The sequence below is a fragment of the Tachypleus tridentatus genome, chromosome 12 (genome assembly GCF_004210375.1).
Source record: "Tachypleus tridentatus isolate NWPU-2018 chromosome 12, ASM421037v1, whole genome shotgun sequence".
Lineage (NCBI taxonomy): Eukaryota > Metazoa > Arthropoda > Merostomata > Xiphosura > Limulidae > Tachypleus > Tachypleus tridentatus.
Genome location: NC_134836.1, coordinates 68,146,628 through 68,164,377, shown reverse-complemented (window position 1 = coordinate 68,164,377; position 17,750 = coordinate 68,146,628). Strand labels below are relative to the sequence as shown.

Sequence of the window (17,750 nt, the reverse complement as noted above, 5' to 3'; positions counted from 1 at the left end):
ATGTTTTTGTTAGAATAGTCAAGTTCTGAATAATTTGTTGGTATGTCTTTCTAGTTTTAAGATATTTGAAACATTTATTATGGGGGACAGTTTTGTTTTGGTTTTGATTCTTTGGATAATGGTTTATCCAGACTGGCCTTTTGTTAGATTAATTTATCCTCAAACTTGGATAAAAACTGATATTTTCTAAGTATATATGTTTCTGAAGTGTTGATGAATTCTCATATATATTAAACTAGTAAATTAATAAAGATGTGTCTCTTGGCTCAAAGCTCTGTTCCACTCCTAGTGGACTGCTAATCTTCTCCACACACTTAAATATGATCCATAACTTGGCTTAATGCAATGTTAGGCATTTTTAACCCATCACTCTACATCATAGTTCAATAGCTGAGGAAAGGTTCGACTTATCATCTCTTCCATTCATGTGTAGAGGTGGGACTCACTGGTATTTGTTAGTTAGTTAATCTTTAAGCCAATTACATTTGGTTATTCTGACATGAGACTTTATGAAATTTAAATAATAAAAAACTAGGTTTGATTAGATGGTTATTTTCTGACATTTCACTGAGTTAATTGCCCACAACAACTCCCAACGGATGACAGTAGAATGACTCAGGATGCTAAGAAATTTTCCCCAAGTGAGGCTAATTCCTCCAGGTACACCAGTGATTGTAAATCATAGTTTTGACACCATGACTCAAGCATACAGATCATATCATGATTGCTGTATGTATTGTGACTCAAAGAAGTAGAAAGTTGTAGGAAATACTAATTGTCTATAACATTCCTTTATCAGCAATAACATTGTAAATACATTGTCCATAACATTCCTTCATCAACAGTAACATTGTCCATAACATTTCAGTGAAACGGCAGTTCGATTTAGAATGTCCAGAGGGAAGCAGCAGTAATGAAGGATTCAAAACACCAAGGACTAAAAGAGGGTGTTCCTGGAACTCATATGATAATCCTAAAGGTAGTATATCAGTATTAAGTTTGTTTCATAAGTGGATTATGTTAGTGTGCAACCCAGAAAGGAATGTTTCAGTTGGATTACAAAGAATATTAACAGTTGTGTGATGTCACTGTCACAATATTTCAGTTTGGTTGCAATGAGAGCAATTGAATAATGTTAACTTTATTAAAAAGGATTTCTTGAAACTGGGATGTAGTTTATGAAGAGGTCTTTTTTTTAACCTTTTGTATATTTAGGATGGTTTGTTTTTTATAATAACTTAAAGATATGTTAATTTTAGGCATTTATTTATTACACATTTTGAGATGTAAAAATTTATAACTGTAAATAGATTATCTTCGTGTCCAGTTTGTAATAAAGTACATATTTTGTTAGTCCAATATATTTTATCTATGAATAACTTCAGTATCACTAAAATATTTTGTTTCAGTCAAATTACTTGTTTGTTTGTTTGTTTTTTCTTTGGCCAGCTGAAACATTACTTGTAGAAATATAACAAATCATGACAGTGACTAAATATTGCAAAAGTTTAATTATTAGTGACTAAATATTACCAACGTTTAGTCTCTAGCGACAACATATTGCCAACATTCAGCACTAGTGACTACATATTGCTAATGTTCAGCATTGGTGACTAAATATTGTCAACAGTCATCACTACACCCTTGTGCAAATTAATTGAAACAAATAGTCATTTTACAATATTTTCAGCATGGCAGCCGGTGTAGGCTTGCTGGACCCGCTGATTTCTTTTAATAGTCGTTTTTTCACATAGATGGCATCATTAGCTGTGTTTCACAGTACGGTCGATCTATTTTTGGGATATATGTGATGAAATTTTGAGGAATATTACGTCATTCGAAATTGTGTTAAAAGGGCAAGGAGACGAGTCAAAAAACTTCTTACCAACTCAATGAAGAAAAAACTGTATCAATGGGGTCTGAAATACAAGAACTGGACGGAAGAACAATGGAGGAAGGTGTTATTCAGTGACAATCCTCATTTCTTCGTACAGGGTCAAAGAAGTCTGCATGTTCGCAGATCTCCAGGTGAGAAACTTCGAGAATCTCACATCAATCGGTTTGTAAAACATCCCTTGAAGAAGATGTTTAGGGGCTTTTTCAGCAACTATGGCTTCGGAGGCTTACATATCGTAGAAGGTATGATGTTAGGACCACAATACATCAAAGTTTTGCAGAGAAGAGTCGTTCCAGAATTGACAAAGAGATTTCCAGATGGATCTGGCATTTTTCAGCAAGATCTGGCTCCGTGCCACACATCGAAACTTGTGAAGAATTTTATGACCACAACACGAATAAAGGTGCTGGACTGGCCTGGAAACTCTCCAGACTTAAATCCTATTGAAAATTTTTGGGCAATTTGTAAAGAAAGACTTTGGGGAAAAAGACTGTACTATGAAAGATAAGCTAATTGAGGCCATAATTGAGGTGTGGTACTGCGATCCAAAAATTAGTAAACATTGCAATCAACTCGTGGACTGATGCCTAAGCGGATTAATGATCTTCTGAAAAATAAAGGTGGTCATATCATGTATTAAGTTGTGAGTAATTTTTGGATTCTCAGAAATAAAACGCAAAAACTTGAAAATATCGTAATTTACCGTCTTGTTTCAATTAATTTGGACAAGGGTGTTGTTGCTACATATTGCTGACATTCAGCACCTGTGATACTCTGTTGATGTACTTTGTTGGATGAAGTTTAGGGTTCTACAACTAAACTGGCAGATAAACAAAACTGTTTTAATATCTTAATTATTTATTTAAGGAAATATTTTTATTAAACAGTTTATCCTATTATGATGAGCTTTGAAAGAAGTTTGTGGTGTGCATATATGTTTCTATGTTTGTACAGTAAAGTCCCCAGGAGAGAAGACTAGATTTGATATGTCATTGGGACTTCTTACCAAATGTTTGTTAACATCTGCACATAATGGAGTAAGTAATAATCATTTCTGAAAGTTTAAAGTTTCTATGTACTTTCATGTAATTTGTTGAGCAGAAGTAATGTTTTTTTGTAAACACAAAGTACTCAGACTTTCAAAATGTCAACTGATAATTGTGGTTTATGTTTACAAAGATGCCATAATTTTACTTTATGTAGTTTAGTTTATATGTTAAATATTCAAAGTGTTATTTGTCTTAGTAACACAAAGCATAAGGAGACTATTTATTTAGACTTAATGTGCAGAACGTAAGGTTTTTTTATTAGAATTTTTAATTTCTAGTTTACTTCCTAAGTTTTGTTGTGCTTTACTTTGAGAATATAACTCTCCCATTCATCTTGCTTGAGCAGTAATCATTTAATTACTGATGAATGGAAAGGAAATAATGTTTGTCCACATGCATGTTTAATAGTGTGTGTAATTTATTAAATGAAGAAGTATCTTTAGACTTTGCTTTTTTGTAACTGCATTTTTAACAAGCTTCAGGAACTTCTGAATTCATTGTTTAAAGTAATACAATAAATACAAGTATGGGAAAATTAGTTTGTAGTTTTTAGGCTATAAACTTTAACATGTGTAGTATTGTTTAAAGTTTATTGTTTCAGTTATTTGAAGATGTGATATATGTTTTGATTATCTTACAGGTGGTTGATCTGAACAAAGCATCATCACTTCTAAATGTCCAGAAACGACGTATTTATGACATAACCAATGTATTAGAAGGAATAGGACTTGTAGAAAAGAAGTTAAAAAACAACACACAGTGGATGTAAGTGATTGTGGTTTCAAATACGGTACTTCTCTTCCCTCACAATTAGTTTCTCCTGTTTTGTGCTTCCCTCTTAATGTGAACTTTTTGCATCTCCTATTGGAATAAAAGATCCCAACATGTTTGTCATTCAAATCATCATACATCACCATCAATAGGAGAGTTCTACTATTATGTGACACGTAATTCTCTATGAACCATCACTTCGAAGTTTGTCAGATGTAAGCACCAGAAGATTGTGGGATGTGCAAGAAGAGGGAAGTACTTATCAGAAATTAATTTAGAGTTTATGAAAATTATAAATTTTGATGTTATCCCTCTTTCCACTCACATGATTAGCTAGAACCTACATTGAAAAGGAGGGACCAGTGTGAGGAAAGAACAGGCTTACTTCTCGAAAGTGTCCAAAGGATAGTCTGCAGATGAAAGAAACAGATAAGATGATTCAAGGAGAGACAACACTTCTGAACCAAGTATCTCTTTTCCATAAATAGAAATGAATACATGTGGTGGAAAAGAAAGAGAGCACATCTGACTGGGGAGAATATGTCTGAAAAGTGATCCTGGTCAGACAAATAATTCAATTTTACAGAATTAAAGTTGTTAAAGGAGGATGTGTACCATGGTATAGAATGGCTTGGGCGTGATGGACCATACCTTGTAAGTCAGTCACATGTTTGTAATGTTTGTGTATTTATTAAAATTTTTTGAAAGTTTTACCTTTACAAAATTAGGGGTTAGTTGTTCCTTTCTACATTGTTGAATAAAATAGATGTCATTTCTTCTATTGATAATTCGTTGGTTTAAATTTCTTAGTTTCTTAATGATCGTATGAGCGTGTACTGTTAATAGTGGTGTACAGTATTCTAGTTCAGACATAATGGAAACAGGTAAGTACAAATACACTGAGAAAAATTTCAAGTCTAATCTAAATCAACTTAATCATAAAGCCTTAATGGCCAGTTTCGATGTTATATCCCTATTTACAGAAGTTCCAACTGTTGAAGCCTGCAAGATAGCCTTAGTACTCTATATCCGAGACCCAAACCCAACAATAGACATTCCCAGCAACCAATTAGCAACCCTCATAGAATTCACCACGATAAAGACAAACTTCATGTTCAACAACCACAACTATATACAAATAAATGGCCTAAGCATGGGCAACCCAGTATCACCAGTTCTAGCCAATATTTTTATGACACAAGTTGAAACACAAGCAATTAACACACTATACTGGTACAGATATGTAGATGACACGGTTGCGTGGATTCAAATCTACAGAACACATACTTAATTTTTTCAATCACATTAACTCTATACATCCCAACATTAACTTCACATGTGAACAGGAAGAAAGCAATCAAATATCATTTATTAACCTCAAAATTACAAGAACCGACACACAATTCAAAACAGAAATCCACCGAAAAATCACCCATACTGGACTATACATTCCTTGGGACTCAGCACATGAAACAAAACAAAAACTCAACATACTAAGAAACCAAATAAACACAGCCATAAAACTATGCTCACCAGATAAAATTAACGATGAATTAGACAAAATAAAACAACACTTGATCAACATCAATAAGTTTCCTCCACAAACCATAGAACACATTATACGCACACACCTAGACAGAAAGCAAAATCAACCAACAAAAGTAAATATATCTCACGAATCAAAAAATCACGAAACCATATACTGCTGCATACCATATATTCATGACATCAGCAGACAAATAACCAACATTTGGCAAAAACTAGTAACAAAATATGAAATTCCAGTTAATACCAAATTTATTCAAAAATCAGGCACAAAACTGAGGACTATACCATGTAAAAACTACACTGACAAACATCACACCAACATTATTTATAAAATACAATGTGATAACTGCCACGACTACTATATTGGAGAAACAAGTAGAAAAATGGAAACCAGATTCAAAGAACACAAAAAGTCACCTTCACGCGTTTTCGAACACGGAAAATCAAATAAACACAACATAACCATAGAAAACACTCAAATACTAAATAAAGAAACAAACATAAACAAACGCAAAATTAAAGAAGCCTTACTTATACAACAACTTAAACCCAAAATAAACCAATATAAAGGAACGCCTTTATACCTATATTAATAAAATAAATAAAATTATATATTCAAACATATAACACCGCCCTCTACATTCCGACAATCAGTTACATAACCCTTCCAAACATGTGGTCAACTTCCGGTCAGTTACCTCTTTCTTTGTGAACCTGACGATGACCGAAGAAGGTCTAAACGTTGTTCGCTCTTCTATGTAAAATATTTTCTCAGCCCAAACGAGCCCTTTTTGCATATATATTATCATTATTGCTATGTCGAATCTTCATGTAATTGGTAAAATACGATTAAGGAGAAAAATGCCAAACTCTATAAGTTAGGCTAATTAATTAATTATTAATTTCATTGTTACTTAATTAATTATAGGATGAGAGGGTTGTGGTGTTTATTTGTCTGTAATTCTCTTAGTAAACTAGTTTATTTGTGTATCAAGTATATATTATTTTTGGACTTTTTATTGGAACGTTGTTTTGAAATTAGAACCAGTGAGAGTAGTTTATAGTTATTGTTATTTAAGAAATAAATTAATTCCATAATACAAAAAGATCTAAAAGAACCTACGCGACAATGCTATGGAAAATCGCAATAATTGTAACAGATTTACACGTTTTTGGTATACTGTTATTTGTATTTTATATATATATATATATACACTTTAACAAATTTACACATGCCTAGTGTACATTATTTGTATTTTATGTTCTTATACATTTATTGTATTGTACACTGCATATAAAATAACCTTTTCCCTTTCAGAAAATTTAAAAAAATGTCACTTTATGGAGGTATAAGTAAATGTAGATTGAGCGCCAGATGATGTGAAATTAACGTCTTTATTGCCACATGATGTCGCTCTGAGCTCATACTAAAACAGCTACTTTATGTGTCAGTTTTTTTATTGCTCTTCTTATTAAAATCGTCACATATAGGCTTAAACGTTTGTTGTTTTTGGGATTTGTGATACGTTAGTATTGTGCAGTAGAAGGTGGTTATTAGAAGGAGCTAAGAACAAACATATTAATGTGGTTTTAAAACTCATGATTCTAACATTGTCCCTGTACCACGAGCTGCTCTACTGTGCGTTCCGTCCAATCCATGAAAACCAGTATTACATAGCGTGATTAGATTCTTGAAAACATTGGTAAGTAAAACTAGTTTTTCATAGTCATCCTTCCAGGTCGAGTGACGTTTGTTCAGAACCTGTTTTGTTACACTTTATTAGGTTTTGTGAATTTCATTCACATACAGAAAAGTGTAACACAGCGCAGCTTGAACTTTGATCCTATTTCCCAACTCACGCAAAGAATGCTCAATATAATTTGAATTTTGACCCTATTTCCCTACTCACGCACATAATAATCTCAATCTTAATAAATACCTAGTAATGATTTAGGCCTATTCGTATCATCAACTATATGAACAACAACTGTAAAGTTGTGAACTCGACTAAATTCCTAGTAATGGTTCAGGCCTATTCCTATCATCAACTATATGAACAACAACTGTAAATGTGTGAACTCAACTAAATACCTAGTAATGGCTCAGGTCTATTCGTATCATCAACTATATGAACACCAACTGCAAAAGTCTGAAAGAGATTAAATGCATATTACTTTGGGTCTGTGGTTGTGCTTGTGACAAAACTGGCCCGACTGTAAAATCTCTGGCATCTGTAACTAAAATCAATGGATCTTCCACAGACTTGAATGCTTGTACTGTAGTAGGGGTCAGTTCGTTATTCGGTTTGATGAATACTCGTTCACGATTAGCAATCCCACTAAATGTATTTGGCTTTCAATTAATGTGTGTAGAAGATGAACTATGTCATAAACAAACTTTACAAAAGGGCGATACAGTAATGTCTACACTAACTTCTTGTAGGTTCAGTGGATCTTTAGACAAAACAATAATCACTGAAACGTAGCAAGAGCATTATGTAATGTAAATGATAATGCCACAATCCAGATCATACAGCACAGACAGTCTTTTCTTTACTTCGTTTGTTGAGTTGCGCTTGTCAATATCCACGTTTAAGATCTAATGTGGAAAAACATTTTGGTACAGATAAAGTCAAACCTTCAAAATGGATAAGGTTTCATGTTTATAGCTTCATTAAATTCCATACAGAACCACATGGGTACAATCTTTGTCTTCATAAGTAAAATAGGTGATACTAGCTAATATGCGGTTATAATACTCATTCTTTTATTAGTTCTATCTGTTTGAAAACCTCAACTTGTTTTGGAAGTTGTTTTGTTCATGAGCTTAATAAAGATGTGTTAATTATTCATATCCTCGAGAGTTCTACCAACTATTAATTCATCAGAACACATTGGAGTGATTGGTTCTGTTATGGTTTAGTCACTACATGTAAATTTATTTTTGACAAATACTGGCATAAGTGTCTCACTTCTTACTGATACAATAAATACTCGATCCGACATGGCCAGGTGGGTTAAGACGTTCGACTCGTAATCCGAGGGTCGCGAGTTCGAATCCCCGTCACACCAAACATGATCGCCCTTTCAGCAGTGGGAACTTTATAATGTGACGGTCAATCCCACTATTTGTTGGTGAAAGAGTTAGCGGTAGGTGGTGATGACTAGCTGACTTTCCTCTAGTCTTACACTGCTAAATTATGGACGGCTAGCGCAGATAGCCGTCGTGTAGCTTTGTGCGAAATTCAAAACAAACAAACAAACAATAAATGCTTGCCTTATTGTTATGGGAAGAAGTTTAACCTCTTGTAGTATTATTATCATACAATGCATAGGAATATTCTGATCATATGCTGTAAAACTACTTAAAGCCAGTGTAATCTTGAGTAAATATTGTCATTGTCGACTGCAGGGCATCTTTAAAGATGTACAGCTACTTTGATTCAGTCTAATTCGCACATTCTTTCTTTATGACATATTTAATCCATGAGGAACATTCAGGTAAGATAATTGGGCAAAGCTTTCCATATTTTCTGAACGTTTGACTAAGACCTCACCTTTCCTCTCTATCCTATTCCATGACACTGCTCCGGATACTTCTTTCAAATGCTATTACAAACCATTTTGGATAGAGTGGTTATTAAGAATTGGTACTTTCATGGCTCTTAACAGTAGGATTACTTAATGTTATTGAATTTGATCTTTCTAAACGGGCAGTAAGTTTGTTTGTTTGTTTGTTTTGGAATTTCGCACAAAGCTACTCGAGGGCTATCTGTGCTAGCCGTCCCTAATTTTGCAGTGTAAGACTAGAGGGAAGGCAGCTAGTCATCACCACCCACCGCCAACAATTGGGCTACTCTTTTACCAACGAATAGTGGGATTGACCGTCACATTATACACCCCCACGGCTGGGAGGGCTAGCATGTTTAGCGCGACGCGGGCGCGAACCCGCGACCCTCGAATTACGAGTCGCACGCCTTGCGCGCCTGGCCATGCCAGGCCCAGGCAGTAAGTTGGATGAATTGTTTTTCAATATTGTACACATTCACTCTTGAAAGAAGTTTGAACTGGGTCTGGTATACTTTGCATAACGTCTCACATTGAAGATGATTTCTTGGTTATCTGATGTTGAACGGACTAATTTATGGAATTTTATTTGGTAATTTAGTAGTTTCATAGCTTGAATAATCCAGAAATGTCCTTCAATTACAAATGTAGTAGTAATAGGTTTAGAATAAATAAATTCTTCTATTCCATATTTGATATTAAATGGTCGTTTGGGTCAGAACTCTTGTGTCAATGCGGAAATATATGTGACTTATTTATCATTTGTATTTAATGAATCGTTTCTCAGGTTCTGTTAATAATGCTGTAAAGCTGTACTTCTGTGATATTTATATGAATTTCTTGAAATTATTTTTGTAATATTTGTAAATTTTCAATAGCTTTATCGATCTTCTCTTCAGTAAAATTAATTTGTCGTTTAAATTTTCCTATAAATTGTACATCTTCTTTTATCTCCTGTACACTCTTCCTGTCTTTTTTAATTTTCTCTCTTTCTCTCCGTTTTTCTTTCCATCTGTTTTACCATACCCATCATGATTCCCACTTCACCAGAAGCTTTTGTAGTAATCTTGAACAAAAGTTGAAGTTTTGTGAGAGCTCATTTTTATTCTCACTAAAATAATTCCACATTTCACAACAGTGTTGTATGTTGATCTTTCATTGGCGAAATGTTGTACATTAACTGGAGAAAATAATTTAACGTCCAGTCTGCGTAAAAGATAACAAGTTAATTCATTTCCTCGTTTAACGTTTACATACTCAAACATTGTGGTACCTTTTAGGTCAAATTTACAAGTGATGGTAACTGCCTTATACAAACATAGAAAATAAACTTACTTGTACAACTTCACAGCTAAAACTAAAACACAGTAACTAATTCACTTCACTTGTTAGAAGCAATTCAATGTCTTATCTTCCTAACTATATGTTATGATGCTTTGCGGAACTTCCTATTTATTAGAGAATATGACATCAAAAGTTCTTATAAGTTTTCAGGTATTCTTATTAAGCCTTTAGATTTTAGTGTTACCACTGCGAACCACGTCTGCCTATAACAAACAAGCAAATTACAAACGTTACGAATTAAATTTAGGACAATATAATTACTCGTTGTACTACCAGATGTTTAACACTGCTATTGTTATCCTTAAAAATCCGTTCTCACATATTATTTTATTCATTTACATCTATCCTCTCTAGCATCACAGATACGTGGAACGACAGATTTCATGGTTATTAAAACCATTCTTATGAGAGAAAGATAAGGAACATTCCGTTATCAATACTCCTCAATAGAACATACTCCAGTTTTACACTGTTTTATTTCATATTTTCTGCTTTGTTAGAATAAAACTTTAATATCTATTTCATGTCTTATATTTGAACACATTATTGTTTGTGTTTAAGACGAGTATCTGGAAGGATGGAACTTGAAAACAGTACTACCCTAAGAAGCAAGTACCGATGGATGACTCGACGTCAGATGCTAACCCTGACTACAATAAACTTTTCTGTAACTTTCCTAGCCAGTTGCTTTGCACTTCTGGCGCCATTCTTTCCAGAACTGGTATGTCTTTAAACTTGTTTTTCATGAAAGAAATACCAGTTAATCGTCTTTCCATTTTACATATCGTTGTTAATGTTTTGTAAGAAACCAATTTTTGAAATTGAGATTAAATTTGTTGACTAGTGTGTAATATTGTAAGCAGTATTTTTAATTTACGGGTAAAAATAATCCATTGTTTAAAATTCACAATAAAAATTTTATTTGACCAACAGCCAAAATGAAAATAATTTAAAAAAATCCTTAATAGGTACTTGTAGTACTTCAGAAGATTTGTTTTTTCTTAGACTTACATCAAAATTTAAAGTTAATGTCCAGTTGTTTATAGTATTGTTTATTTCCTTTTTCAATTCTGTACCATCAGCAGTTTTCATACAACAGACGGCTGAAACATTCATCATATTTAAAATGTCTAACATATCAAAGATGACTTCTACAGACCATGCCTTCCATTTTGGAGATTTCACTTCTTTTCTCTTGATCTTTAATAGCGTTAATTTAGTTTTTCAGAAGATAAGTTGTGCTCTTCCTTTTTTTCGTTACGCGTGATACTGATGAAGTTTCGCATTACTGAATGCTTTCTGCTGACGTAACTAAAACTTTTAGTTAAATCGTAACTTACGTTAATAGGGAGTGGAAAATATTTGCTGCTTATCTAAATCTCTACTCTTTACATGTAAGATTGAACGAGGTAATTACGTATTTTGCTTAACATACTTTTTAAAAGAAATAATAGTATAATTATTCTCACATCTGTTTTTTTCTAATCTATACTCCATCTCTAGACCTTAATGTAAAAGACCATATCACCCTTTTTCTTAAACTCTTAGCTTTTCATACTTATATAGATGGATAATTTGAAACTTGTTATATTCCTACTAATATGGAAAACGAATTGAATTATATAAAAAGCATTGCTAATAATTATAGTGTTAACATCACTGAACATCTAACACAGAAAATATCACCCAATGTTTACTAAACAATGCTCTAGATTAAACAGTGTTTATGAAAATAAAATTAATATACGATGTATATACGGTAATATGGTACTATCCTTATGTTCAGGAAACATACTTTTATTTTCAAACCAAATAAACATATCAAAACAATACTTCTCAGAACTGAGAATAAAAATACACTTTGGATAAAAAGGTGCATATCGAATTAGATGTGAATACATCAAAAATATATTGGTTAAACTAAAGATAACTTGAAATATCATCTTTATGAACATACAGATTCTATACGTAATAAAAACACTTTAATTTTTCCACTTGCTGAAGTTACTGTCGAAACAGAAATTGATATGATGGCACGAAAAAATAAATTGGAAATTAACCCAACACTCAAAGTGAATTGAATTTTAGAGAATCAATAGATATTTCGTGTTGTAAATTAAATAATTCTTTGCTTGATAAAGATGTCTGGTTAACTGTAGTAATGCACAGTTTTGGATAGATATATTCATTATTTGCTCATAACACTGATACAACCCTTAAAGATTACAATGAGTAAAATCTTTTCTCTATAAAATTACCTTCTTCTCATCTAGCCCCCCCCCGCATCCTTACGATAGTTGTGTAGTTTTAAAACTACCTAAACTTGTAAAACCTTTAAGTTTTAGCTGTCAACTAAATACAATTTTCGTTATTCCTCTGAAATGTTGACCTCTTTTTTATTTTAGATTTCATTACACTAGCTTCCTTGTTTGAATTTTTAGTATTTTTACATTTTAACTTAGACATATCTTTATTGCATGAAACAATATATAGAAATTTTATTAAACTTAAAGCCTCTGTAGAATGTAGAAATTTGATGTATTAGTGAGAAAATAAGAGTACAATATGAAGACCAGATTTAGTCAGTTAGTCAGTTAATGATTTATTTAGTTTTGTGTATATTAGTGGCTTAGACAGTGAGAGTTATCGCATATATTCAGTTACCTAATGAATTAGCCAATATGTCTGCTATTGATTCACTAGTAATGATATTCTACAGGTAAGTTTCTTTGTGAATTAGATGTGTATTAATGTAGGAATTGCTGTTGAAACTTTGTTTGTTAAATTAGAGATGCAAATGAACGTAGTTTGCAACAAATATATTTAATGCTTTATCATTACATGGACTGAAATTGAAATTGTTTTTATAAACTAATACGAAAGAACCAAGACAACGAGAAAACACGTTACATCAGTGTCAGAGTGGAATTGTTTTGATAAAAATAAAATACAGCTTTTAACTAAACTTCAAGATGGATCTTTATAACAAATATTGTCATTAAGTCCATATTATATTTAACTTTATATAAAATCAGTATTTATTAGAAAGTATCTTATTAGAAAAATACGCTAAACTTTGGAGGTTCTTTTAGTACCAAGATGTGCGAGAAAATACGTTTTGTGAGCTAATGTAGCGAGATAATGTGGTGTGCGTCTGAAAGCTCCAATCACAATAAATAACATAAATGTAATAATATACTTTAGTGTGAATTATGAATGTCCTGACAAAACGGTTAATGCTTGCTAAGAAAGATTGAAATTAAGTAATCTATTTAACCCAGTTATATTAATTGTTCAACAAAAATAATCAAATACTATATATTGAGAGTTGGGTAAATGCGATTCAAAGTAATAATCTTTTTAACTATAAATTAACAAGGGTTCATTTATTTCCTTCAAGAATCTCCTTGCATATTAAACCTTGGAAAAGCCAAAACTACCACTCTATTATTATTTTTCATAATAATTGATTCTTAAACTTTATCCTCTCGTGCAGTTCTCTCTAGCATACAGTACAGATGCCTTATTTTCTAGTTACCATCGATAATCTTGAAAACTTCAATAATATCGTCTATTATGCCTTTTTATTTTCAAGTTGCAAGAGAAAAGATAAGATAAGATATCTTAGCACATCTATATAGCATAATCGTACCATTCCCACCGTCTAATTTTTAAAATTTAAGTAAATATAATTTTCGTTTGTTTTAAATCGGGAACTCTTACCTTTACAAACTATTTTAAGTGAGGCATAAAAAGATGAGAGTGTACTAGTCCAAGTGAGGCCTAACAAGGAGAGTATGTACAGTTCTAATCGAGTCCTAACAAAGTGACTATGCACTATTTTAAATGAGGTCTAACATGATAAGCATACATTATTCTAACATAGGATTAACAATGTGAGCATGTATTATTCCATATGAGGCCAACCGAAGTGTGACTTGAGAGTGTATTTTCATTCCTAAGAACGTAGTGCTTCAGAACTCACACAATTAATTAGCTTGTAAATTCACACTGAAATATTTATTCAGGCAGAGAAGAAAGGGGCAACACCGATTCAGTACGGCTTTATTTTTGGAGTTTTTAATTTGGTCATGCTTCTAGTATCTCCAGTGTTTTCAAAGTTGGTAAGTTAAAATGTTATTTTGTACACTAGATCGTTGTTATAAGTTACATATAAGCATCAGTGTTGACTAACTTAAAAATACGACAACGTTCACTTATATTAGTTCGTATTGGACGTCAAGACGCAATCACTGCGTGGTCATTCCTGGTTTGGTGATTACGAGAATCTTTGTGTAGGAGTAATACACTGAGTTTCCTGAATAACTACTACTAACTCACTTCCTTTCACTTCATAGGAACTGATATCGACCGTATGGTCCAGTTAACATAACTTGCCACACTTGGTTCTTATAAAATTTACTATGAACAAGAGACGAGTTATAATAGCGATTTTCTTTTACTTCTTTTTAGTAGAATGTAATGCTAAATGTGAAATTTTGTATGTTGTTTATATATGATAGTATCTTGTATGAATAGTATTGTTGGGTTATAACAGGGTGATATATGAATATTACAAATTCAGATATTGAAATAGGTGTGGTACAGTATAACCGTTAATCCGTTACATCATTCAAACACAATAACGTGACGTTTGAATAGTGTTGTAGAAGTATAATAAATAGTATGGTATAGAAAGAGTGCATTGAGGTATAATGTTTTTTTTCAACTTTGCGCAAAGTTACTCGAGGACCATCTGCGCTAGTCGTCCTTAATTTAGGAGTGTACGGTTAGAGACAAGGAAATTAATCATTACCAACCACCGCTAACTCTGGGGCTACTCCCTTACCATTAAGATTAACCCTCACATTATAACGCTCCCATGCTTGATAGGGAAAGCGGGTTTGGTGTAACGGGGATTCGAATCCGCGACCCTTAGATTAGGAGTCGAGCGCCCTCAACTACCTGGCATGCCGGGCATATAATATTTTAATAGTGCAGTTGAGACATAATAGCGTGGTGTTTGAATAGTGGTGGTTTACAATAATCGCGTGATATTGAAATGGTATTGTTGAGATATGAAAGCATGGTACTTAGGTATAACAGCGTGGTATTTGAAGAGTGCTGTTGAGCTGTAATGACTTGCTATTTAAATATTTCTATTTAGGTATCATAGCGTTGTATTTAATAGCACATGGAGATGTAATATCGTACTATTTGAATGGAGAATACGTCTAAAATTCTTAGACTTTTACTGTTTCATGAAGTTGTATTAAAGTAGCTTCTAAAGGGTGTAAAGATAGAAATATTAACTTCAGTTAAAACACATGTTTAAAACTTCATTGACAGATGAAGATGAAATAGCTTTATATCAAAGAGGAAGCACGTGTTACGTGTACGTTGGAAAAAATAGGAAGTTTTTAGCTAGGAAAAATACTACAAAACAGTAGAAAGTAAAACTGTCGTCATTATAAAACTACGGAGTTCGAGAGACGATAAGCGAAGGTATGTACCTAATATAAGGTATTTAGATACCAATAGAGATGTGTGTACCCACCATAAGACGTTTAGACACGACTAGTGATGTGTGTAACCAGCAGAAAATGTTAAGATACGACTGGTGATGCGTGTACCAAACATGATATATTTGTACACGACGAGTCATGTGTGAACCCAAAATGATATGTTTATACACGACGAGTCATGTGTGCACTTAACATGAGGTGTATAGACACGACAAGTGATGTATGTAACTAACATGGGATGTTTAAACATGACTAGTGATATATATCTACCCCATATGAGATATTTATACACGACGAGTGGTGTGTGCACCGAACATGAGACACGACAAGTGTGTAGACATAACTAGTGATGTGTCTACCCCACATGAGATATTTATACACGACGAGTGGTGTGTGCCCATGAGGTGTATAGACATAACTAGTGATGTGTGTACCCCACATGAGATGTTTAGATAATTTGCTGGATGATACTGAATTCATACTGTGATTGTTTGTCGTTTCTTAGAGATAAAACAGTTTCAGATTCTGGTATGAAGTTCAATTTAAGGTTCAAATAATTTTGTTAAATTTCAAAGTTTTGATTAAGTCCAATAATCGATAGTAAACCAGTCTACTACATTTGTGTAATAAATAATGAATTTGTAGTGTTCGAGCAAATCTCGTGGTAGATTTCTCGAATCTTGTTCACAAAAATAAGACCTCCTGAAAGGTCATGTTTTATATGATGTTCGCTTTTTTTGATTTATCAACGTGATTATTTTACGTGATTACTACCAATTTCAGGTCCTTTACGTGACACCGAAGTTTATTGTAGTTTCTGGAACGTTCATCGCAGGATGCTGTTCTTTGTTATTTGGGTAAGAAATCACACTATAATGGAATTCTTGCTTATGTGGTACTGCAAAAAGTTTTTTTTTATTACGTGATGTGAAGTCGCCAACTTCGCCAAATATTTTATCCTGTCTTAGTGTAGATTTGCAATAGAGGTCACGATTTTCCTGTTTTGCCTTTGTTTTCGGTCACGGAGAACTTTATTTTTCTCCATTCGAATATTATTGATGTTGTAATTCAAATGTTCGCTAGATGGTGGTGCGATTTATTAAGATGGGTCTAAAACACAAAAAATTCTAAGAATGCAACGTAATGATTTTATATATAAATAAATATAATTGTGCTCTCTGTTGTATAAACATGCAACTACTTTGAATGGTTTAGTTGATCTTCACCCAAACTGGTATCGAGGTTAATTAGGTCCATGTGGAGATACATACTGCTTTTCAGTTCAGTGTTTTGCGTTTTGCGATTTTTTATGAGCGTTTTATATTCTTATCAATGCCCCCTGAAAATGAATTTTCACCAAATTTGATATGGATGTTCAATGGGTCGTAAAGGACTATACACATAAGTTTTAAATTGTGTGTGTTTTGCGCTTTTTATGGGCGATTTTTCGTTTTTTTTAGAATTGCATGTAATGAAGCAACTTTATATCCTAATATAACCTTTAATTAATCGTCAGTTTACTCAACTTTCGTCTAAGAGACGCGTACTCCAGCTAGTTCTTCATAATTCAATTTGAATTTAGGTCTTGGTCTCATGTTCAACGTTATTTGATTTGCTCTGGTTTATCTGTATAAATCCAGGTGTTACCTGAGCGTTAACTGGAAACTTTGATCAATAATAAATCAGGATTTATTTTTCTCCAAATGTATATTTATAGTTATTTACTAATTATTAAAGAATATCACTCAGAAAATGTTGTCGAACTATTTTTTACTGCTCCAGAACTTCATTATTAAAATATTCTACGGTATTTGAATATTTTACCATTAAAATATTGCTTACAACTCCAAGACTTTATTATTGAAATATTGTTTACAATTCGAAGACTTTATCATTGAAATGTTGTTTATTGCTCGAGAGTTTTATTGTTGAAATATCGTGTATTAATCAAGGATTTGATTATTTATATTTTGTTTACTACACCAGCACTTTAAACCGTTCCCCCTCCTGGAACCCCATTTATTGCTCTCGCCTTCATTCTAAGATCTG

General features: G+C 32.8%; 1 protein-coding gene and 1 long non-coding RNA gene across 2 annotated transcripts; both read left to right on the top strand.

Moving 5' to 3' along the window:
• The first annotated feature begins 610 nt into the window (after positions 1-610).
• LOC143235652 (transcription factor E2F3-like) lies at positions 611-4,362 on the top strand. Its single transcript, XM_076473877.1, has 4 exons — positions 611-674; positions 869-979; positions 2,852-2,934; positions 3,587-4,362. The coding sequence occupies exons 1-4, from the start codon at positions 611-613 to the stop codon at positions 3,713-3,715; spliced, it is 387 nt and encodes a 128-aa protein (XP_076329992.1). The 3' UTR covers positions 3,716-4,362.
• A 2,323-nt stretch (positions 4,363-6,685) lies between these two features.
• On the top strand, positions 6,686-17,744 carry LOC143235651 (uncharacterized). The gene is made up of 4 exons (XR_013019346.1): positions 6,686-6,968; positions 10,738-10,897; positions 16,485-16,558; positions 17,688-17,744. It is a non-coding gene; the product is annotated as an uncharacterized LOC143235651 (long non-coding RNA).
• Positions 17,745-17,750: the final 6 nt, after the last annotated feature.

Excerpts from the sequence above, each read along its gene's own strand:
- LOC143235652 (XM_076473877.1), top strand. The coding sequence starts at position 611 with ATGACTCAGGATGCTAAGAAATTTTCCCCAAGTGAGGCTAATTCCTCC. Across the intron at positions 675-868 it reads CTCCAGGTACACCAGTGATT|TGAAACGGCAGTTCGATTTA; the intron begins GTAAATCATAGT and ends ATAACATTTCAG. Across the intron at positions 2,935-3,586 it reads TAACATCTGCACATAATGGA|GTGGTTGATCTGAACAAAGC; the intron begins GTAAGTAATAAT and ends ATTATCTTACAG.